This window comes from Pan troglodytes, chromosome 12, assembly GCF_028858775.2.
Source record: "Pan troglodytes isolate AG18354 chromosome 12, NHGRI_mPanTro3-v2.0_pri, whole genome shotgun sequence".
NCBI lineage: Eukaryota > Metazoa > Chordata > Mammalia > Primates > Hominidae > Pan > Pan troglodytes.
Window position 1 is genome coordinate 97,230,270 of NC_072410.2, and position 25,579 is coordinate 97,255,848.

The following is a 25,579-nucleotide window of genomic DNA, read 5'->3' on the forward strand; positions in this document are numbered from 1 at the left end:
CCCAGGCTGGAGTGCAGTGGCGTAATCTTGGCTCACTGCAGGCTCCGCCTCCCAGGTTTAAGCGATTTTCCTGCCTCAGCCTCCTGAGTAGCTGGGATTACAGGCGTGTGCCACCACACCTGGCTAATTTTGTATTTTTAGTAGAGATGGGGTTTCTCCATGTTGGCCAGGCTGGTCTCGAACTCCCAACCTCAAGTGATCCACCCACCTCGGCCTCCCAAAGTGCTGGGATTACAGGCATGAGCCACTGGTCACTTCATCCCTTTTTTTGGTCAAATAGTATTCCATTGTATGCATATGCCACATTTTATTTATCCGTGTATCTATATTGATGGACATTTGGGTTGTTTTCACTTTTGGCTTTTATGAATAATGCACCTATGAACATTTGTACAAGATTTTGTGTAGACATATGTTTTCAATTCTGTAGGAGTGGAATTGCTGGGTTGTATGGAAACTGTGTGTAACTTCTTAAGGAACTCCTAAATTGTTTTCCAAAGCAGCTGCATGATTTTGCATTTGCACCAGCAGTTTATGAGAATTTCAACTTCTCTACATCCTCGCTGACCCTTGTTTTCCATTTAAATAAAAAGTCTAGCTATTCTGGCTGGTGTGAAGTGGTATGTTATCGTAGTTTTCTTTTGCATTTCCCTAATGACTAATGATGTTGAGCATCTTTTCATGTGCTTGTTGGCCATTTGTATATCTTCTTTGGATAAATGTCTATTTAAATTATTTGCCCATTTTTAAATTGGGTTATCTTTTTTTAATTGTTGAATTGTAAGGGTTTTTATGTGTCTGGATCCCAGACCCTTAATGGATGCATGGTTTACAAATATTTTTTTCCATTCTTTGGGTTGCCTTTTCACTTTCTTGATAGTATCCTTTGAAACACAGACTTTTAAAATTTAAATAAAATGCAGCGTATCTCTTTTTTGCTGCCTGTACTTGAAGTGTCTTGTTCCTGATCTTGAGGGGAGAGCTTTCAGTCTTCCCCGATTAAGTATGATGTTGGCATTGGGATTTGTTGTAGATGCCCTTTATCAGGTTGAGGAAGTTTTCTTCTGTTTTTGGTTTGTTGTGTTTTTATTATGAAAGGGTATTTGATTTTTCCAAATGCTACTTCTATGTCTATTGAGTTGATCATATGGTTTTCCAAGCTCCGCCCCCCCCCTTTTTTTCCTGTTACAAATAAAGTTACATCACCTTTGTTTTGGTTGGAAATTGTCATCCACTTATATTTAAATCTTTTTTATGTCCTTATGTTTTAGACATATCCCTTACAAACAGCATATAATTTGGTTATTTAAAAAATTGTGAATTTGTCAGTCTTTGTCTTGTAAGTGGTACGTTAGTGTGTTTATAGTCACTGCAGTTAACTGACATATTTGGGTCCGCACCAGCCATATTTTCTTGTGCTATTTTTGCTGCTTGTTCTGTGTTTCTTGCCTTCTTTTGAATAGTTGTGTTTTCCTAATTTCAGTTCTTCCCCTAGTTTTTCAGCGTTGGAAAGTATACTTTCAGATTTCCTTTACTTGAAAATGTCTTTATTGAACCTTTTTTCTTGAAAGTTTTTTTATACTAGGTGTAGAATTTTGTTGGTGGTTTTGATTTCTTTTCAACACATTAAAATTATTTTGCAGTCTTCTGCTTCCTTTGTTGCTTGAAGTCAGGCATCATTCTTAATTATTTTTCTTTCAAGGAAATGTCTCTTTTCTGTGTAGTTGAGTATTGTTTACTTTTTTTGTGCACTTAAGAAGTTTTTATATTCCATCCAGGAATTTTTGTCGTTTTCAAGAAGAGTGTAGACCCAGCTACCGCGCCTACTTTATTACTGGAAATGAAATTTAAAAGAAAGTCAGCCTCTTAAATAATGGAGGAAATATGCAGTAGATAAATTTATTTTTGGCTGAGCTATGAGTTGTTCAGAGCTCTGAGTAGCCTCTAAAGCATATTAATATTTTACTTAATGCAGTTGTATTTGTCTCTCTCTTTAGGGTCATACAGTAAAGTTTCAGTTGTAAAATGTTGCTTTAGTTGCTCGGCTAAAGTAATACAGTAAAGTTGACTCAAGGTAATACAGCAAATTTTCAAAAAGACTAGAAGTTCTTAGGAGTAGTTCTTGATCTTTTTATCAAGTTATCCATTGTTAGGAATTGCATGGGTCACTATTTGCAGAGACGTGAAATACTCGCTATTTAAATGTGAAGGCTGGAAGTAGTCCTTCCCATACCGCTGTGGTGGCTCCTTGATGTTGTCTGGGACTGATGTTCTTTATTTGACCACAGAATGTTTTCCTCATTGTTGGCTAAAGAGTTTCTTCTCTTTAAACTTAAGAACTAGTTGATAAATTTTAGATTCCTATTGTGAAGGGTAGTACCACACTTTAAAATTGTTGACAGTTTATTTTCTTTGTCTTTTAGTTCATCTTGTTGATATCTGGAACATGATTGAAGCCTTCCGAGACAATGGCCTTAATACACTGGACCATACCACCGAGATCAGTGTGTCCCGCCTCGAAACTGTCATCTCCTCCATCTACTATCAGTTGAACAAGCGCCTTCCTTCTACTCACCAAATTAGTGTGGAACAATCTATCAGCCTCCTCCTCAACTTTATGATTGCTGCATATGACAGGCTAGTACCTTACCTTACACGCTTACTTCATTTTAAGAACACCTGTCTCTGAATCATTCTTCTTCCATACTGCCTTGCTAAGTTGCCTTGCTAAGCTGGCAACTTAGAATCATGATTAAAAGGGAAATTATTGGCTGGGCGCGGTAGCTCACACCTATAGTCCCAGCACTTTGGGAGGCCAAGGAGGGCAGATCACAAGGTCAGGAGATGGAGACCATCCTGGCTAACACGGTGAAACCCCGTCTCTACTAAAAATACAAAAAATTAGCCGGGCGTGGTGGTGGGCGCCTGTAGTCTCAGCTACTTAGGAGGCTGAGGCAGGAGAATTGCTTGAACCCGGGAGGCAGAGGTTGCAGTGAGCAGAGATTGCACCACTGCACTCCAGCCTGGGCGACAGAGCGAGACTTTGTCTTAAAAAAAAAAAAAAAAAGGAAAATTATTCAGTGTAAGCCCCTCTAGAAACTGGTTCACAGTGACTTACTGTCCTAGAGTATGTCATATATTAAACTCTGGAATATTGTGGAGAATCACATTTGAGATGTATTGTTTGGGAAAATTATAGATACCTTAATACAGCTGTCCTCCAGCTCATGAAAAACACTAAGTTTTGAATTTGATTATGGGGCTTTCTATTTGACTTCTAAGGCTCCTCTTTCTTTTTTCTTCTATGCCTAGTTTGTTCAGAAGGCTAGTCTTTACTCTGTAACATCAAATATTGGACTATAGTAACTGATTTTCTCTCTTTTTTTTTTTTGAGATGGAGTTTCTCTCTTGTTGCCCAGGCTGGAGTGCAATGGCATGCAAGCTTGGCTCACCGCTACCTCCACCTCCCGGGTTCAAGCGATTCTCCTGCCTCAGCCTTCCAAGTAGCTGGGATTACAGACATGTGCCAGCACGCCCAGCTAATTTTGTATTTTTAGTAGAGATGGGGTTTCTCCATGTTGGTCAGGCTGGTCTCGAACTCCCGACCTCAGGTGATCCGCCCACCTTGGCCTCCCAAAGTGCTGGGATTACAGGTGTGAGCCACCGCACCTGGCCGAACAGATTTTCTCTTTATGTCTAGGAACCTATTTTAAATTTTTTCATTGCAGAATATAGTTTAGTACATCTTGAAACAAAAGAAGAAAACTATTTAAATGTACTCCAATTAAAACAGAAATGATTTGCTGCACTTATATTCATGGAGAATTGAGTTGGTATTGTAAAGAATGAAACAACAAAATTGTAAAGCACAGATTTATGATTGTGGAAGTACAGAGGTTAAATGGTGATGTTCTGTGAACCAAGAGTTCCAGTTTCTGCTATACTCTTGGCCATCTGATTTGAATGGATTGTCTCTGCTTCATTTTTTGCTGTCTGTAGACCTCCTTTGAGTTCATACATTTGTAAAATGCTATTAGTTATATCTTATAATAGGGAGGAGTCTGTGAATTAGTGGTAACACTATGGAAATGTCAAAGCCAAGTCATAATTTAAGCACTCCCTAAATTCACACCATTTTTATAAGCCATTATCAGATTAGACATTGTATCCATTTAATAGAAAATTATTAAAGAAATTTACTTATTTTTTTGAGATGGGGTCTTGCTATGTTTCCCAGGCTGGTCTAACTACTGGGCTCAAACAGTCTTCCCTCCCCAGCCTCTCTAGTAGCTGGCATTACAGGTGTGTACCACTGTGCCCGGCAGAAATCTGAATTTTAAAAATAAGAATGTATAAGTGACATAAGTCCCAGAATTCTAATGCCATTTTTCAGTAATTTTAGTTAGTGACTCCATAGGTTAATTTTTTTCCTGCTTAAGAACTGTCTTTTTGTTTCAAAACCCTTAGTAAAAATTGTTATTCTGTAATAAGTAAGCAGCACCTTATCATGACACTGACTCACTCAGTAAATCAATTCACGGGTCACACAACACAAATTAACTCAAGAAACAATATTTTTTAAAGTCAGAAATTAAAACCATCTTACTGTCTAAAAATGGTCAAGCAGAGATTAAAATCTTGGATTCCATAATCATGTCAAGTAAGTTAAATACTATGGCGCTTTAGTCTACTGGGCTGCTCTAACAAAATGCCATGAACTGGGCTCTCTATAAACAACACAGATTTATTTCTTACAGTTCTGGAGGCTGGGAAGTTCAAGATCAAGGTAGATTCTGTGTGTGGCCTCCTTTCTGGCTCCTAGATGGCACCTTTTTGTGGTATCCTCACATGACAAAGGGGCAAAGGAGTTCTTGGGAACCTCTTTTATAAGGGCACTAATCCCGTTCATGAGGACCCCCTCATGACCTAATTATCTTCAGAAGGTCCCACCTTCTAATACCGTACCTTGGGGGTTAGGATTTCAACATGTGAATTTTGGGGAACACAGGCATTCAGGTTATAGCATATGGCTAAAGAAGGGAGAGGAAGGAAGAGGGCAGAGATGGCAAAAGGGAGAATGGGAGGACCAAACTTAGAAGCAGAAGGTACAAGGATATCCTGGGCCATATTCAGAGAAAGCTAGACACATACAGAGAGACGAGAATAAGTGGACAGTGAATCAGTTGAAGGCAGATGTGTAGAAACACATACCGAAAATAACTAGCAAAAGAAAAAAAAAATGAGTTAAGAAGAGTAAGGGGTATAGTATGTTATTAGTGAGTTGGGTAATTTTCACTTTGATGTGTTTAAAACATAGACCATGGTATCAGAATAAATGATCACATCTTTACTAACTTTGAAACCTTTATATTATAGAGCTTATTTGGCTATCTGGAAGCTTAAAATTGACCTTCTTGTGTTGGAAAAAAAGAAAGAATCTGGTTATCAGAATGTTAATTTTGAAAACCAGGGCATTTTGTCATTAAATACTTCAAATGTTAGTCTTTTTATTGATTGGCCGCTTTATTACTTAGGCTGGAGAGTTCCTTTTATACATAGACAACCTAGTTATTTATTTTAATTGAGGCTTCCAGCCTTTGTATTTCATAATTCCATAAGGTTAAAGTTTGAAAGCAAAAATTATTTAATCTTCTCTCACCTCCAAATTTATAGTCCCTGTGTTTGGCCAGATGATTTCTGATTATTATAATAAGAGAGTATAAGACCCTAGAACAACGGTCAGGAACAAATAGGATCTAAGACTTTTCCTTAAGTAAGTATTTTCTTAAGACCTAATTTTTTTAATACTGAGAGTTCTGAATATATTTTGATAATTAAAAACATTGAAAAGCACAGAGACCAATATTCACAAAACACCTGGGTGTAGAATCTTAGTGAAAGCCACAAGGAGTTGTGAAAACACTGATAGCTGCATTTTTTTCCTCTCAGTTTCTCCGGTACAATGTTATTGGTAGTCATACAGTCTGGTGCAAAGGTACAACAAAGGTGCTTTAACCAATATAATAACGATATCCAAATTCCCAGCATGAGGTAGAGGAGGTCTTCCTTACTCTTCTATAGCTGAGCCAGTTTCACACTTTAAGGTTTGTTACTTAAAAATCCCCTTTCTATTTCCAACCTTTGTGTTAGTCCAGTGTCTTTAGCTGTAAAAAGCCTACCCACATGGCCTTTTCATAACAACATGTGTATAGGCTGACAAACTGAGGGGTCCAGAGGCAGGCCAGTCCCTCATCTAGGTTGCGTCAGAGCTCTGGCTTTGTTTCTTTGAGCGGCTTTGCCCCCTTCTTGTATCAGCTCCATCCTTAGGCTGACTTCACAAAATCCCTGTGAGCAGCTTCTACTAAATGCCTCCTCTTTGAAGTTGAGGTTAAGGAAGAGTTGGCTTCTTTGAACACCGAGCAGAAGTACCCATCTTTTAGACACCCATGACACAGCCTCAGGAGGTCCTGACAATGTGTGCCCAAGGTGGTCAGAGCACAGCTTGCTTTTATACATTTTAGGAAGACATGAGACATCAATCAGATACGCTTAAGATTTACATTGGTTTGATCTGGAAGGGTGGGACAACTTGAAGAGGGACAGGGAGCTTCCAGGTCATAGGTAGATTTAAACATATTCTGATTGGCAGTTGGTTGAAAGAGTTATGATAAAGAGTTGTGGAGAGCTAGGTTTTATCATACAGATAAAGCCTGCAAGTAGTAGGCTCTAGAGAGAATAGACTGTAGATGTTTCTTCTCAGACTTAAGGTCTGTGTTGATGTTAACGCTGGAGGGTATCATGAGGCATGTCCATCCCCAGCTTCCCATCATGGCCTTAACCAGTCTTTCTGGTTAAATTTCAGAGTGCCCTGGCCCAGGAGGGAGTCCACTCAGATGGTTGCAGGGGGCCTTTGAATTTTATTTTTGGTTTACACTTAACAATCTAATATCTAGATTTCCTGTGGTTCTTTTTGTACTATTTGTTGTTTCTGGTTTTCATTAATGATGTTTTATTTCCTATTTGCTTTGTTATTTTTTACTATAGGCTGAACATTATATAGCAAAATTATTTTTATTATATACCAAACATTATATTGCAGAATTATTTGCAGGGATAATTTGAGGCCTAGGATGATGTTTTCTTCAAGAAAGGATGTATGTTTGCTTCTTCCAGGTGCCTGGAGACCTTAACAATCCAGGATCACGTCAATTCAGTTTCTTAATCAGTACCTGTGAGGACCTGTTTACTTCTGGACACGATTACCTTTAGGTGAAGCCTTTGGGCTCTGAGCCCAAACTAATAGGAGAGTAGGGTAAGCAGGACCACGTGTCCTGCCAAGGGACCCCTTCTGCCTTGGCAAGTCCAAGCCTCCATGTCTTTCTCCTTGTCCCCAGTACCATCAAAAAGTTACTCTATACTTCAGCAATTTTGCTTCCCCCTCTGGAATCAAATCACTTACATGGAAAAAGTGATTTCATCCATTGCACTCACCTCCCTGGACATCCAGCCTCTCCTGCATTTGGTAACTTCAGTTGTTAGTTCTCAACAATTTATATTCAAGGAGATTTTTTAAAACTTTCCCCATCTTTTCTTTTTTGCTCAGAGGAAGAGTTGATCAGAATCACCTAGGGTGCTATTACCAGAAGCTCATTATTTCTTCAAATATTTCCTCTGTTTTTGTTTTCTCGTTTTCTGACTGTTGGCATTTCTACTTCTTTCCTCTTTATCTATTAGTGTTCCTCACATATGGTTTAATTTCTTTAACTTTGTTTCCTTTTGGAAGAGTTTATTGATCTGCCTTTCTGCTCATTAATTTGTTCTTCCTCTGGAGCCATCCTACTGTTTATTCCATCTGTTATTTCTTTAGCTATTGTATTTTCTATATGTAATATATCTGATTTTTCTTTTTTGGGATTTGTGGTTCTTGTTTCATATTGTCTTTTTAAACATGTTTATTCTTAGTTTTAAATTCTTGGTCCATTTGTTCTAGGACTTATGCTTCCAAACCTGGTGTATGTTGTTCTGTTTTGTTTTGTTTTTCTAAGTAGTTGTATCCCTGTGTCTAAGGACTAGCCAAGGAGTGGATGTTTGCTGAGAATGTGGGCAGAACTTGGACATGTGGGCTAGAGTGTCCAGTCCACATGCATGCATAGTCCTTTCAAGCATGGGATGTGCTGGAGGTGGGAAGAAAAGGGGATCAGGTTCTTCCCATGTAGGAGTATGGGGTGCCTTACAGTTCTAAATTTGAACATGACATTTCTGGCCATTATAAAGGTATGTTAGTCAAGGTACAAAGATGGAAATAAATATATTTATTTATTTATTTTTCTGTCATCCAGGCTCTAGTGCAGTGGCACAATCTTGGCTCACTGCAACCTCCACCTCCTGGGTTCAAGCGATTGATTCTCATGCCTCAGCCTTCTATTTGGGACTACAGGCGCACGCCACCACGCCTGACTGATTTTTGTATGTTCAGTAGAGACGGGGTTTTGCCATGTTGGCTAGGCTGGTCTCAAACTCCTGGCCTCAAGTGATCCACCCGACTTGGCCTCCCAAAGTGCTGGGATTGTATACAGCCATAAGCCACTGCACCCGGCCAGATTGCTCTTATACTTTATTTCTGACTGTTGAATCTTATTTTTTCCTCTGATATATTTCATCCATTTATGTTTTACAAATGAGTCTGTGGCCTTTACCAAAAGTGTTGGTTCAGAAATAGAATGAAATTTCACCTTAAAAATGGAATAAACTGGTAAAAAAAATGATGTATCTAATGAAACTAGTTTGGACAAAGTCTGTAAAATACATCTAAATCTTAAAAAATACAAAATACGGTATTGAACACATCATTTAAAGGCCTAGGGTTATTGTTTACCATCTACAATAACACTCAGTAAAAACATTCTTGCTAATTTGAACAATCGAAAGATTCCTTTGGTGTAAAGATACTTACATAATTTATGATGGAGTTATATGAAAAAATTCCTGTGTGGTTTGCAAATCTGGCTAACAACCATTTAAAAATGTTGGTTTAGGCTGGGTGCAGTGGCTCATGCCTGTAATCCCAGCACTTTGGGAGGCTGAGACAGGCGGATCACCTGAGGTCGGGAGTTCAAGACCAGCCTGACCAACATGGAGAAACCCCATCTCTACTAAAAAAAAAAAAAAAAAAAAAATACAAAAATTAGCCAGGCGTGGTGGTGGTGCATGCCTGTAATCCTAGGGAGGCTGAGGCAGGAGAATCGCTTGAACCCGGGAGGCGGAAGTTGCGGTGAGCCGAGATCACACCACTGCACTTCAGCCTGGGCAATAAGAGCAAAACTCCGTCTCAAAAAAAAAAAAAAAAAAGTTGATTTAGCAGTTTAATTTGAATCCATTTAAAAAGTTATATTGTTCCCCCTTAATACTGAATGTTTAAAACAAAACAGTACAAAACAAAGCAGAAACAAACCAGTCCATTTCAAATAAAAGCAAATGTCTTCCATAAATTCTTAATCTGCCCAGCCTAGCATATTATGGAATGGATGTTGCTGATAAAAGATAATATTAGGTTGCAGTCTTCTTCATTAGTGATTTTTAAACAAAACTGTAATTTCCTGGGAGGCACAGACATTTCATATGTTGGTGTACAGTATTTATTTACATCCCTGCTTGTTTTTAGAAGGATTCAGGATCATAAGAAAAAAGCCAGCGAAGTAAGATCAGAGTCCTATGCTGAGTGGGAAGATTTTCCACCGTTGTAGCACATTTAAATTTTCTTTTTTTTTAAGAGACAAGGTCTTGCTCTGCTGCCCAGGCTGGAGTGCAGTGGCATGATCATAGCTCACTGCAACTTTGAACTCCTGGGCTCAAGCAATTCTCCTGCTTCAGCCTCCGGAGTGGCTGGGACTCTTGGATGCATGCCATCATGCCTGGCTATTTTCTTTTGCTTTTTAAAATTTCAGAGCTGCTTCTCAGTGTGAACAGGCTATTTATTTTATTTTTTATTTTTTGTAGAGACAGGGTTTTGCTTTGTTGCCCAGAGTGGTCTTGAACTCTTGGCTTCAAGGGATTCTCCTGCCTCGGCCTTCCAGAGTCTTGGCTTACAAGCATGAGCCACCACACCTGGCCATCCATCACTTACTTACTCTTTATCTTGTAGCTTTTCTTCCAACAGAAGTCATGAGTTTGTGCTAATTTACAAATAAGAATCTTCTGAATTCAGAAAATGCAGACTTGCAAAGGGTTTTACCATTAACTAATCTTTCAGAAAATTTTTTTTGTTTATTCTTTTGTGCTTCTTTTCTTTTTATTTTTTTTTAAAATAAAGGGCAGGAGGAATACTTTATTCTGAGTGTTTCTTTTTCCTTGCCTTTGTTTTCTTCTGAAACGGAGAGAAATAGTAACAAGTCCAGAGAGACTTCTCCTGTCCATTCAGTACCTCACTTCGAAATTAATCTGATCAAGACACTGTTTCATCATGTAACTTCCCACTTCAGAAACCTTCAGATAATCCCTGTGGTTTTGAATTAAACTCATACTCCTCCGTTGGTTTAATGATAACACTGCTTACCTCCCTGCCCACACCAACCTCTAATTACGCTCCTGGAGACGCTCTTCTTTTCCAATATGACATGCTCATTTTCCCCAGACAGATGCCATGCGTTTTGTTCCCCCTCAGCTCCCACATCTGTCTGGGATTACCCAGTCTCCTTTTCTTCTGTCCAAATCTTTTCTATTTCTGAGAATTCAACCCAGGTTTTTATTTTATTTTATTATTTTTTTGAGACGGAGTCTCACTCTGTCGCCCAGGCTGGAGTGCAGTGGCGCGATCTCAGCTCACTGCAACCTCTGCCTCCCAGGTTCAAGTGATTTTTCTGCCTCAGCCTCCTGAGTAGCTGGGATTACAGGCGTGTACCACCACGCCTGGCTAATTTTTGTATTTTTAGTAGAGACGGGGTTTCACCATGTTGGTCAGGCTGGTCTCAAACTCCTGACCTCCTGATCTGCCCACCTCGGCCTCTCAAAGTGCTAGGATTACAGGCGTGAGCCACTGCACCCGGCCTCAACCCAAGTTTTTACCTACTGTGTAGCCTGCCTTATTATCACCAATCCCATTTTCATCCTTTTGATGACTTACAGTTCTTGTTTATATTATTATTTTGGCCTTTAATTACATAATGTTGTAAACTGCTTCATAAGTGTTCAAAATGGAATGGATGTCCTTGAGAGCAGAGATTCTGCTTTATATTTCTTTCATTCCTCAATTAGTATAATGCTAGATTATTTATAAATGTTTATAAGATTGAAATGAAAAGCAGCAGGCATTCTGATTGTGATAAAATTGAATAATATTCTAAGTTGATTTTACTTGATTAAAGCTGTTTGACATTTGCCAAATGGATTCTTGATTTGCAGTTGATTATTGCAACATCCATTCACTGTGAAGTTTTGTAAATTAAGATTAATTGGCAGAATGCGAGTTTTTGAAAATCAAAGAGAGATGCTCTTATTACTTTTAGCTACATATGATAATCGGACTGGTAATAGTGTTTCTGAAGTTGAAGTTTGTTTCCGTGTGAGAAATTTGTGGTTGGCAGCATCCACAATCATTTGCTAAAGAGATAGAAACAGCTTGTGTTAAGTACAAAATACTACCCGTAGTCTTGTTTTCAAAAGTATTAATTTGAATAGCAAACTCCTACTAGATAGTGTAAAGCTAGAAACGTCATCCAGATTTGGTTAGTTTTAAATATTGAAAGACAGAATTTGAGACCTTATTGAACTGAAACGAATGATTTCCCATCCACAGGGAACAGGTGGGGACTTCAGAGGCTTCAGAAGGTACCTGCATGTTAAAACATAACAGCGTTTATTCAGGGTGACTCATTGTCTGCTTAGCTTGGCACAGAGCTAATAATGGTGTTTTCTCAGTGTTGGATAATAACTCTTTTTAGAAGTCATATGCATAGTTTATTGTCAGACTGTAAAATGATAGGGCTATGGAAATGAATCATGCAGAGAAGGCTGAGAAAGGGATCATCATGTCCCTTACTGAAGGAGGACATTCCCTGGAGGGCTTCTATTTGAGTGGGGTTAAAATCACAAGTTTCTTCTGTCTTATCATCTCAACAAATATTACCTGTTTATCTTTTCATCTTAGTGTCTTGATAGAGGGGTTCGTATTCACTGTTAATGGCGTTATATTTCAAATGTTGACCTACCAATCAACTCTGTAGCTATCATAGGCCAGATTTGAAGTGAGTAACATTATTTGTGATGAAACCAGGTTAAATATCATTTCCAAATCTTGTTTGAAGAGAATTGATTCTGGTATAAACTTGGACTTTACATTGGAAGTAGTGAAAACATGGACATTGGTGAGGACATGTGCTGTGGCCACTGGCAGCTAATTATTCAGTTTCAACTTGACCAGTGTATACAGAATAATTTCAGATGTCTCGTGGGAAGGATCAAGAATGAGTTCTTCCAAGAAGAAGGAATCAGTTAGATAAAGAACAAAGTTGGGCGGTATCAGGGTGCCCAACTGCAGTTTTCTCTCTGCTTGCCTCTAGTTGTAGAGGAAGAATGCTGGGGCTCTAAAGAAACATTAGAAAAGCAAAGGTAATGCTTCCTCTTGGCCTTGTTTGGAGGCAGTTGTAGGAAGTTAGGCTTAAAGTAGACTGAGGGGTTTCAGTGCCAAGAAAAGCATTCTGTGCAGAGGAGTCACTGCTGATGTTTGGCCTGCAAAGCAAACAATTGAGAGAAAAGAGCTAAGTTTTTTTTCTTTTTGAAGGGAAAAATATAAGTAACATGATTTGTGGAAGTAAGGATGTTGAGACTACCCCTTCATTAATTTTATCGGATAACTCTTTCTTTATGCCAAGTTATACTGGAATTTTAAAGTAGGTATCTTTAATAAGTTTCTTTTTAAATTTTTTATTGAGACGGGGTCTTGCTCTGTCACCCATGCCAAAGAGCAGTGGCGTGATCTTGGCTCACTGCAACCTCCACCTCATGGGTTCAAGCGATTCTCCTACCTCAGCCTCCCATGTAGCTGGAACTACAGGCGCGTATCACCACACCCGGCTAATTTTTGTATTTTTATTAATACAGTTTGAGGCTGGTCTCAAACTCTTGGTCTCAAGTGATCCACCTGCATTAGCTTCCCAAAGTGCTGGGATTGCAGGTGTGAACCACCACGCCTGGCTTCTTTAATAAGTTTCTATAACTGTATTTAAATATACAATTATAACTTTTGTGTATATTTTTGTTTATATTAATATTTCCTTTTGAAGAGTGTATAAACCTTTTGATAGCACTAACTGTGAACCTAAAGTGGTAAATGAAAAGTGATTTGAATGGGGAAGAAGGGTTAATAATTAAGACCTCGAGCCCACTGCCCCATTCTCAGGATGCATACTTAACTTATGAATGTATTCTTAAACATAAAGATTCACTAAGTATTTTCGCCAAATCTCTCCTGTCTGTAAATTCATCCCGCTCACATTTACTATGATCCTTAATCTCAGATTCCTCTACTTTTACCTGAACTTAAAACTCCTTCCACTCTGCTTATACAGTCTGTTTATCCTGTTGAGTTACAGATTGACACTTTGGTGCATATCCCCTGACCCTTAATAAAGCCTGTGATGTTAAGCACACATACATTTGTTCACCTGAAAGTGCATACAGGTGAAGGGAAGAGAAGATTCGTAGTTTGTTGGGTGGGAGATTATGTGTGGAGATTTCTACGTGGCTGTTGTGAATAAGAAAAATGGTTAAACAGTGGATCTCAGAGATGGTATGTTAAGTGACCACACATTACTGGCAATACTTAATTGAGGGGTTAATGAGCCTTTTTTTTTCCTTTTTTTTTTTGAGACGGAGTCTTGCTCTGTCGCCCAGGCTGGAGTGCAGTGGCGCGATCTCGGCTCACTGCAAGCTCCACCTCCTGGGTTCACGCCATTCTCCTGCCTCAGCCTCCTGAGTAGCTGGGACTACAGGCCCCTGCCACCACGCCCGGCTAATTTTTTGTATTCTTAGTAGAGATGGGGTTTCACCGTGTTAGCCAGGATGGTCTTGATCTCCTGACCTCGTGATCCACCCGCCTTGGCCTCCCAAAGTGCTGGGATTACAGGCGTGAGCCACTGCGCCCGGCCAAGTCTTTTTTTTTTTTTTACTATAAATAGCCTGATCTAGATTATTCTGTAAATTAACAGATTCTTTCATCAGAGACCAGCCATTGAGACTAATAATAATCTTAATGAATGGAAAAGAATACAAGTGTTTTAGTGCTGATCCAGGTTAATTGAGAATTATATCTGTTATTCTGTATTTGAATATGAGAGTCTCTGAATCTAGGACTAATATTTACAACAGGGTTGAGTCAAAGGATATTTTGAATAAGGATGCAAAGTGTTGTAAAATATTAGTGTTTCTAAAAACATTTTGAAGATTAAGAAAATGTTGTACAAGTGCTAATTATTATAATATATAGAAGTAAAGATATCATAGTACCCATGAAGATCCATTGTGTAATGTTTATGGATGGGTATTAATGAGGTAAGTCTCTTCTCAGGAAGAGTTGCAAGTGTGACCTGGCTCTCTTGCTAGTGTGCTGGACTCTGCCACACTTTCCTGTCTGTCTGCATAGATAGCAACAGTTTCTTTTCTGCAGCAAGGAATAGATACAGTTTTGTCTCTTTGAAGGAGGAGAGATTTGGAGCCAGAAAGATTTACACAACTGCAGTGTGATTAATTTTCTGTAATCTTTTATTATGTCCTTTGATTTATCACTGCCAACAAAATAAAAGCTAAAGTCTTACTCTTGCATTCAAAGCTCTGTGTTGGTGGTTCTCAGCTCTGGATGCATATGAAAATAGCACAAGGGACTTTTTCAACATAACAAGAACAGGATGGGGTTTAGGCATCTGAATAGTATCTTTATTCTCATACCTTATTGAGGATTTGTATGGGTTTAGAACTCTAAAAATACACAAGAAATGATCCTGTTGATTTCTACGGAAGTACCCTTTTGTGAATTCAATTGGGATTTGCGAAATAATAAGAAATATACATGTTGGTCTGCCCTCAGTCCCTGGCACAGAGCCCCTGAGACCCTTGTAATTTCCTGAGTGATAGGGGTTGTAGGAGAATCTTTTGTTCTAACGTTTGATCGCTGCGCGGGTTCCTGAGACAGAGCTCCTGATACCCCCTTGTAGATAGGTGGTAGAATCTTTTGTTCTAGTATTTGGACTTTGACCCCAGTTCTTTACACTGAACTCCTAATACCTTTGTAATTTCCTGAGTGATAGGAGCATCTTTTGTCCTAAGGAGGTCACTCTTAGGATATAGACTGTTTGCCAGGGGAGCTAATCATGTGATTGATTAGAGAGTTAGGACTTTAAGCCCCACTCCTTAACCTCCAAGAAGGAAGAGGGGCTGAAGGCAGATCACCAGTGGCCAAAGATATAATCAGTCACCCCTAAGTAATGAAGCCTCTATTAAAAACCCAAAAGGACTAGGTTTGGAGAGCTTCCAGATAGCTGAGCAGGTGGAAGTTCCTGGAGTGTAGCACACCTCGGGAAGGCATGGAAGCTGTGTGCCCCTTCCCGTAAAACACACCCTATGCATCTCCTCCATCTGACTGTTCATCTGTATCTTTTATAATATCCTTCATAAATAAGTGGTTAAATATAGGTGTTTTCCTGAGTTCTGTGAGCCAGTCTAGCAAACTAATCAGTCCAAGGAAGGGTCATGGGAACCGCAATTTTATAGTTCGTTGGTCAGAAGTATAGGTGACAGCCTACTACTTGCTACTGATATCTGAAGTGGGGAGCAGTCTTGCGGGAATGAGCCCTCAGCCTGTGGGATCTGATGCTATCTCCAGGTAAATGGTGTTGGACTTGAATCAGATTATAGACATCCAGCTGGTATCTGCTGGAGAATTGCTTGCTTGGTGTGTGGGGAAATAACTCCCTAGGCATCTGGTGTCAGAAGTGAATTGCTGTGTAAGAGAGTAGGAAAAACAGTTTTGTTTTGTTTTTCCCCGCCTCCATCTCCTTAGAGGATTGCATTGAATCGCAACGGGATTCTGAGCAGTTTAGAGAAAATTGGCATTTAAATTACACTGAACCTTCCATTTTATGAACATAGTATATCTCTCTAAATCTTTTTTGATTTCTTTCGTTTGTATTTTGTGGTTTTCAGCATACAGATCTTGAACATGCTTTTAAAAAATATTATTTAATTATTTATATTTTTGTTGCTGTTGTATTTCCAATAGTCTTCTGCTAGTTTAGAGAAATAAAATTGAATTTTTTATGTTGACCTTACATTCTGCAATGTTGTTAAACTCACTTATTATAGTGTTGTTAGTAGTTCTATAGCTTTCTACATATGATCATATTGCCTGGAATGGACACAGTTTTATTTCTTTACTTCTAATGTGTTTTTTGTTTATTTTTCTTGTCTTATTTCACCAGCTGGGTTCTGCAGTGTGATGTTGACAAGGAGTGGTGGGGGCAGTCCTCTTGATTTGTTCTTAATCTTAGGGGACAAGCACTCAGTCTTTCTTCACTGAGTATGATGGTCACCGTGATTATTTTTAAAGATGCCCATTGTCACATGGAAGAAATTCTCTTTTTTTCCTGAGTTTTCTGAGAGTGTCAGGAATTGATGTTGAATTTTGTCATCTCTGCATCTATTCAAATGGTTGTATCGCCTTTCTCTCTTTTTGGTCTGTTGAGATAGTGAATTATATTGATTGGTCTTCATATGTCAAAATAGCCTTATATTCTTGGGATAAAGCTCCCTGGGTTGTGATTTTTGTCCTTATTTATTTATTTATTTAGAGACGGAGTCTTGCTGTGTCGCCCAGGCTGGAGTGCAGTGGCATGATCTCAGCTCACTGCAACCTCCACTTCCCGGGTTCAAGCGATTCTCCTGCCTCAGCCTCCTGAGTAGCCGGGATTACTGGTGAGCGCCACCACGCCCGGCTAATTTTTGTATTTTTAGTAGAGACAAGGTTTCACCATGTTGGCCAGGATAGTCTCAAATGCCTGACCTCATGATCCGCCCACCTTGGCCTCCCAGTGTGTTGGGATTACAGGCGTGAGCCACTGCACCCGGCCTGTCCCTTTTTTTTTTTCCCTACTTTTGATTTGCTCATTTTGTTCAAGATTTTTGTAACTATGTTCATGAGAGATACTGACTTGTTGTCGTTTATTGTAATGTCTTTGTTTTTAGTGTCAGAATAATGCTGGCCTTACCCTTATCCTAAACAAATTAATGCAGGAACAGAAAACCAAATACCGACACGTTCTCATTTATAAGTGGGAGCTAAACATAGGGTACTCATGGACATAAACATGGGAACAGTAGACACAGGGGACTGCTAGAGTGGGGACAGAGGGAGGGGGCAAGGGTTGAAAAACTTGAGTACTGTGCTCACTACCTGGGTGATAGGATTATTCATACCCCAAACCTCAGCATCATGCAATATACGCATGTAACAAACCTGCATGTGTATCCCCTCAATCTAAAATAAAAATTGGGCTGGGCATGGTGGCTCATGCCTGTAATCCAAGCACTTTGGGAGGCTAGAGCAGGAGGATCACTTGAGTTTAGGAGTTCGAGACCAGCCCGGGCAACATTGTGGGGCCCTGTCTCTGCAAATAAATAAATAAATGAATAAAATAAAAGTTGAAATTATTAAAAAAAGAATAATACTGACCTTATAAAAAGAGTTGGGAAGTGTTTCTTCCCTTTTTTTATTACCTGGAAGAGTGAGTAGAAATGCAGTTTTTCTTCTTTAAATGTTTAGAGATCTCCAGTACAGCCCTCAGAATGAGGAGCTTTCTTTTTTGGAAGACTTTAAAATGTAGATTCAGTTTGTAATGGATATGGGTCTATTCAGTTTATCTGTTTCTCTTGAGTGAGCTTTGGTGGTTTGTGTTTTTCAAGGAGTAGTCTGTATATATCTAGTTCATTCAAGTTGTTGAATTCATGGACATAAAGGTTTTTAAATAATCTTTCTTTATTATTTCTGCAATGTCTGTAGAACCTGTGGTGATATCCCCTCTTAATATTGGTAATTTGTGTCTTCTTTTTTTTCTTAGTCAGTCTGGCAAGAGATTTCTATTGTTATTGATCCATTCAAAGAAGCAGCTTTTGGTTTTATTGATATTTTTCTCTATTTTTCTGTTTTCAGCATCATTAGTTTCTGCTCTTATTTATAGTATTTTTCACCTTTTTCTTGTTTTGAGTTTAATTTTCTGTTCTTTTTCTAGTGTCTTAAGTTGGAGGGTTAGATTATTGACTTGAGAACCTTCTTCTTTTCTAGTATAAGCATTTTTAATACTTACAATGTGAAATTACCCACCATTTCATTCCTCTCTCTAGGCTGTCTACTTCCCACCCTGGCGGCAACCAGTGTTGTTATTTTCTCAATATCCTGTCACATATAGTTTATACATATGCAAACAAATATATTATTTTTCTCTCTCTTTTTTAACATAGTTGTTAGATAACCTTCTAACAATTATTTTGTTCTATACCTTGCTTTTTTCCCCTTAGTCTGCCTTGCATATGATTCTGTCTTTCATATATAATTTCTTATTCTTTTTGTGATAGCAGTCTTCACTATTAATGGACATTTTGGTTATTTCCAGTCTTTTGCCATTAGAAACATGCTGCAAAAAATGACTATGAATATGCACATTCAAAAACATCATTTTAGGCTTCTCGAGTGTGTAAATTCCATGTGAAAAGAATGGAACAGTTTTCTACCCCCTTTATTTCTCTCCTTTTTCTGTGTTTAGATAATGTGCTGTCTCTTTTGATAAAGGGCCTACTTGGTATAGAGAGAAAGAAAGGATTACATTAATTCTTCTGCTTGGTCTATCCAAATAACTCCAGGGATATTCAGACTTATTTTCTTAATAATTCCTTTATTAAGTATTAGACCAACATTAATCACTTTATTTTAGTGTATTATTTTTCTATTTAGAGATGAGGTCTGACTGTATTGCCCAGGCTGGTCCCAAACCCCTGGACTTAAGTGATCCTCCTGCTTCAGCCTCCTGAGTAGCTGGCACTACAGGCATGCGCCACAGTTCCCAGATATAATCACTTTAGAAGTCGATAGGATCCTAAGGATGGCCTTCTTCTTGAAGGCATTTCCAAGGTGCTGTGCTTTTCCCTCTAGATTATTTTCAAACTCCTCAGCATTGCCAGTACCCTTGACCCTCTGTATCTGCAGATTCCCATGTGTGGATTCAGACACCCACGGATATGGAGGGCCAACTCTAGAGGGGACTTGAATATCTGTGGATTTTGGTATCTGCAGGGGTCCTGGAAACAATTGCCCATGAATACTGAGGGCTGATTGTATATAATCCTTAGAATGTTATCAGTTCTTGTGCCACTGGTTTCACTTTTACCCACAAGCAGCTTTTTTTTCTTTCTTTTATTAAGGAATATCAATAAGTCAACAAGTATTTATTTGTACCTATAGTATAGGCAGTGACTCATGTTTTGTTTGTCCTGCTCATCCAATAGTTTAAAATATAGAGTTTGAAAATATCCCTCAGTAAGAGAATGGATAAAATGCAGTATATTCATACAACAGAATGCTGCATAGCAGGATGAACTAATATATGTAACAACATAAAAAATCTTGTAGATATTTTGTTGAGTGAAAGAAGCCAGACACAAAAGAGTGCATACTGTAAGATTCCATTTGTATGAAGTTCAATTGCTGCCAAATCTGACCTATGATACTAGAAGTCAGGATAGATGTTACTGGGCTGGGTGCAGTGGCTCACGCCTGCAATCCCAGCACTTTGGGAGGCCGAGGTGGGTGGATCACCTGAAGTCAGGAGTTCTAAACCAGCCTGGCCAACATCATGAAACCCTGTATCTACTAAAAATAAAAAAATTATCTGGGCATGGTGGTGTGCACCTGTAATCCCAGCTACTCGGGAGGCTAAGGCACGAGAATCACTTGAACCCAAGAGGTAGAAGTTACAGTAAGCCAAGATCACACCACTGCACTCCAGCCTGGGCAACAGAGAGAGATTCTGTCTCAAAAAAACAAAAGGATAGAAGTTACCACGGTGGGAAGTGGGTTTAGGAAAGAGGTGCTTCTGGGTGTTAGTAATGTTCTGTCTTTTGACCTGAGTGCTGGTTAGTTACCTGGGTATTTATTTTGTGAAAGTTCATTCAGTGAACTTTAAATGTTCATGAGGGAACATTTTGTGAAAGTTCATTCATGAATTATGCACTTTTCTATATGTTCATTATACTTTAATGAAAAGTTAAAAAGGATACCATACAGAATTAACTAAAGGCATAATCGTTGATCATGGTTAGAGCTTAAAATTATATAAAACCAGAGAGATTACTTACTTTTTCCTGGCACATATACTCTCTCTCTCTTTAAAGTGATCATTTAAAAAGTAATCAATTATGAAAGTGATAAATATTACATTACAAAATAAAAGGAAGTGTAGCTAAACTATTTCTTTAAAAATCTTTTAAGCCAGGTGTGGTGGCATGTGCCTGTGGTCCCAGCTACTCAGGAGGCGAAGGTGGGAGGATTGTTTGAGCCCAGGAGGTTGAGGCTGCAGTGTGCTGTGAACACGCCACTGTATTTCAGCCTGGGCGACAGAGGGAGACCCTGTCTCAAAACAAAACAAGACAACAACAAAAAATATATAGTTCACCTAAGTCAGACTTCACACTGCTTAGACTGAGGACAGTCTTTGGAAACAGTAACTTATGACATCTACAAAATTTATCTCATTATTTTTGAGATTTCTTTTCCTTTTATTATTAATTAAGGTCAGTGTCTTTTCATGAACTTAATAGTCATTTGTATTTCTTCCATGTCTATTTTGTGTATGTGAATGCACCTTCCCTTTTTCTCTTCTGTCTTTTTTTCTTTTCTTTTTATAAAGTTGATTTGTTTTGGGTCAGTGGTTCTCAATTCTGGCTGTGTTTTGAATCACCTGGGGAACTCCTAAGAATTACCAGTGTCAACGCCCCACCCTAGGCCAAATAATTAGGATCTCTAAGGGTTGGGCCTAAGCCTTGGTATTTTTAATTTTGTGTGTGTGTGTGTGTGTGTGTGTGTGTGTGTATACATTCTATTATGGAAATGTTTATGCATAGCAACATATATAACAAGTTTTTTTTTTTTTTTTTTGAAAGAGTTTCGCTCTTGTTGCCCAGGCGACAAGAGATGATGCTATCTCAGCTCACTGCAACCTCCGCCTCCTGGGTTCAAGCAATTTTCCTGCCTCAGCCTTCTGAGTAGCTGGGATTACAGGCATGCGCCACCACACCTGGCTAATTTTGTATTTTTAGTAGAGACGGAGTTTCTTCATGTTGGTCAGGCTGGTCTTGAACTCCTGACCTCAGGTGATCTGCCTGCCTCGGCCTCCCAAAGTGCTGGGATTACAGGCGTGAGCCACTGTACCCGGCCCATCAGGCATTCTTAATCCCACTCTGGACTTCAGCAATAGTTTCTTTTGTTGCTTCATCTTTGTGGGCCACTTTACTTCAGGTTAGAAGCTGTATCCATCAGAGTTCTTAGTTGTAAGTAATAGATACCATCTCTGGGTAATTAATTAAAAGGGTGACCCACAGATTCTGTAAGTAGGTTGGGAAAGTAGGCTTGAAAACTACACTGCTAGGAACATAGTGCAAAATCATTGCACAGAACTCTCATGAAGACACCTCTCTGGCCACAGACCTTGCTGCTTGTGCTCCAAACACCACTGATGCTGGGCTCTGGGTGCTGCCCCAAGAATCATTATCTCTGCTGCCCCAGAACACTAGATGTAGCTGCCCCTACTGCTGCCATCCCCACTAGGTGGATTCTTCTGGAGTTCCTGCTTCTCCAGGTTAATATTTCCCCCCTTGAAATCTAGCATAGTGCATTTTATTGGTGGAGCTCTGTTATGTGCCCCTATCCTAGTTTCAAAGAAAGATGAGAAAGCAAATATATGTTTTTTTTTCCCTTCTTTGTACTTTAGTAGTGGAAAGTCTACTTGTCCCATAAGGTAGGGTGTGCTTAAATGTAGACTCAGCTTTCAAGTGCTTGGTGTCAAAAAAGAAAGTCCACTGTAAAAGCTCTGTATCAGTCTTAGAAACCCATTCCTTTTAACCTAATGATCTATCTTATAACCACTAGCTTTTCTTACATAATGCAGTAGATATTTGATGCAGGAATATGCCTTATTTATGGGTGCCATATTGCTTTGTACATGGAGCTGTATCTTTATTTCTGAAGAACAATATATTTAAAAAACCCCATTCTAATTTTAGCTAGTTGCAGTCATTCCTATTTTGTTTTATGAATAAACTCAAGGAGATGTTATAGTTAAAAACTCAACTGTAACAAATATTGATATTTCCTGGTGGTGTTTTCACGGATAATTTTCTAGCGTATAGGCTATTTGCCTTTTTTCAGGTGTGATCTTTCTGTATATAAAGACAGTGTGGAAAATGGGAAACACTGTATTAGAACCATTGTGGATATAAATAGGATGATACATTCTTTTTCTAAACAAAGAAGGTATAGCTCTCATTATTGCAAAAGTGTTTTACTCTAAGTTACAATGAAACATTGTGAACACAAGCTTTTAAAAATTAACACAAAAAGCACATTCTTGGCTTACCTGTGATAACTTTAACAACCAACTAGTGAAGTTTTTATCTGCTGTGAAACCAGGGCATAGCTGAGTGAATGAAGCCATGGACACTTTGGGTCAGGGGCCTCGGTGATGTTGTCTTGGTTCTGCTGGTGGTGTGCAGCATTACCTTAGGTGATTCATTTATGTTCTACATTTCGTCTTTCCAGTTCCTAAAGAAGAATTAATGTTACTATCCCTTCCTCTTCACTTTTCTTACAGTGGTGTATTAGAAGATCTGAGACAGGTGTGATTGAGCTTCTTAGAATAAACACGTGGTAACATAAAGGTTGTTACAGTAAAAACAAAGATGAATGTACTATAAAATCTTCATAGTAAGATGCACCCTGTTGTTTAGTATGTAACAAGAAACCATTGTTGTAATATCCTGATGTAAGGTTATGTTTCTGAATTATATTCAAACCAGGTGGCCCCTCAGTTTTGAATACTTAATTAAGAACTGCAGCTGTGGATTTAATGGGTTTAATTAATAGGAAATTCACTTCAGGTTCATCCATTTGACCTCTGCTACATAGCCAACAGAAATTACATAGAATGTTTCTAAAACTTCCAGAAAATTCAGGCTAGCTTTAGCATTCTTCACCTAGCATAGGTGAAGTCTTAATTCTACAAATGAAAAAAAAAAAAAAAATCCAGGGTTTCTAAATGTGGTAAAATTGTAACAGACAAGGTCAGGAATCAACTTACTGGGTTGCTCAGTATTTAGTGATACATTCGACTCCTTTTGTGGTTTCAGATAGCAATTATTTCTAATATAATTTATTTTGCAGTGAGGGCCGAGGCAAGTTGACGGTATTTTCAGTTAAAGCTATGTTAGCAACCATGTGTGGTGGAAAAATGCTGGACAAATTGAGATGTAAGTATTTTCATATTATTTGAAAAATGCCATTTTCAAATTAGGACTTTTAAATGAATATTGTCAGAATTTTGAATGATGTTATATTGAGCTTTTAAAAAAATTACCATGTCACTCACGCTGCAGCAGCTGGCTCACAGTAGGTGAGTTATGCCACCTACTGTTCAGATGGAAAAGTTGGTTAATTTAATTTATTGTTAGTCCTTTTTAGTGAGAAAATGGAAAAGACTCAGAATCATAATGCTGACATTTAAAAACTTATTTTAGAAATGTTTTCCACATTATTAAAATTATGCTTGAAAATGATTATATTGAGAACTTTTAGTTAAAGTAAATTTGATTGCTTTTACTAAGTTCGGTCTGGTTTAGCTCTTAACTCCATTCTTCATCAGGTGATGTTTGCTGTGATTACATTATTCCTTACTACTCTAGAGTCAGCCGCAGTTATTTAGAAGCTGATGACCTGTTTTTTTAAAAAAATTCCTGTTATCTTTGCTAATTTTTTTTTAACCATTAGTCATTTTGGCATTTTACCATTCATTAGATACTATAAGAAGGTGATTAGATGAAATCAAAAGAGATGAAATTCACGACTATTTAATTTTGCTGCTTATGGTTTTTATTTATTCAGTTATTAGTTATTAACTCCCTAAGATATGCCAAGAATTGTGCTAGGTGCTTTACATGTATTTTCTCATGGAATCCTTAAAATTCCTTTGAGCAGCAGGTGATATTTTCTTCATTTTATCGATGAGTTAACCAAGGGGGCAAAGCTGGGGTTTTAACTCAGATGTCAGAGCCCTGTTCTGAGCTATGTGATTGTGCTCCCCTGTGCTAGTGCTGTAGCAGGAGACACACGTGTAATTTCAGTACAGTGTTCAGAGTGCCATAAAGCAGTAGCCACAGAGTAGGAAACTGGATGCCAGCTTTCAAGGGATGAGACTGAAGTCTTAATGAGGTAGTGTGGTAGTGTGGTACCCTGTGAGCCCGGATTTGGATGACTGAGTCCTTGCGATATTCCTCCATGCCCTTTTTTTTTTAAATTGAAAGATACAGAGGTTTGATCAGATTCAAGTATTAATACAAGTTTTTCGGCAAGATTACTTCATAGGTGTATTTGTTTTTTGTGCTTTTTCTTACTTTACCATGACACTGAAAGTTGGAAAGCTAGATGGCCCATTAGATATAGATTTAGATATTCCAAAGAAAGATCTTAATGTATTTGGTCAACTGTTATCCAGTTTATCTTCATTTCAAAGTTAGCTGCAATATAGAACATGTTTTTGGTAATAAGAATTATGGTTTTATTTAAATATTCTTCTGAGGTTTTTCACATGGTATATCCCAAAATATTCTTTGGGCTGAAATTCCTTTTATATTTTTGTAAAATATAAAAATATGTTTTTCTGAGGAAGATAATATGTATGAAAGTATATTTCATCAAACACAAAGAAAAGTTGTAGTCTTGTCTAATTTTTAATGATGCTGATACCAGATAAAGAATATATATACCATCTTTATTAATATTGGGGAGACTGGTTGAAAAATACAGTAGTAGAAAAATACATTAGCAGAAAATTAACTGTATTCTAGATGACTCTGGAATCTTTAAATTTCTTTAAAGTCTACTATATTTACATAGAGCCAGCTCACCTGGCATATGGTAAATACTTAAAATTTTGTCAAATGTAAATTGTTGATTGAATAATAAAATTACTCCAGTTCTGTGTTATAACTGTTAGTGAAAAGGCGCAAATTCTAGTTCTCGGTTTGGAAGGGATCCAGGTGATAGCAGTTTTTTTGATGTGGCTTCTGAACTTTTTGGAGGAACACGAAGTGACCAAGATTGAAGTGGTGCAAAAGCCCACGGGCCAAGCCAAAGGTGACATGTCAGCATGCTCAGGACCCCAAGTCATTGCAATAGTGTTTGGATGGCTGTGATACAGACTGTGCTGGGTTACCAATCACTGTGTTTATCTGATTCAAGTAGATTTCAAATGTGGTTTATCTTTTCCTTGCTAAA

General features: G+C 38.3%; 1 protein-coding gene across 43 annotated transcripts in view; it reads left to right on the forward strand.

Moving 5' to 3' along the window:
* DTNB (dystrobrevin beta) overlaps positions 1-25,579 on the forward strand; it is a 296,524-nt gene that overhangs the window by 42,557 nt on the left and 228,388 nt on the right. For 35 of the 43 annotated variants that reach the window (XM_016948165.3, XM_016948172.3, XM_016948177.3 and 32 more), the window contains exons 4-5: positions 2,424-2,637; positions 23,471-23,556. In XM_016948165.3, coding sequence (XP_016803654.1) covers positions 2,424-2,637; positions 23,471-23,556 — 300 coding nt within the window. The remainder of the gene's footprint in view (positions 1-2,423; positions 2,638-23,470; positions 23,557-25,579) is intronic. The other 8 variants (XM_063790043.1, XM_063790044.1, XM_063790047.1 and 5 more) reach the window with 1 other exon arrangement.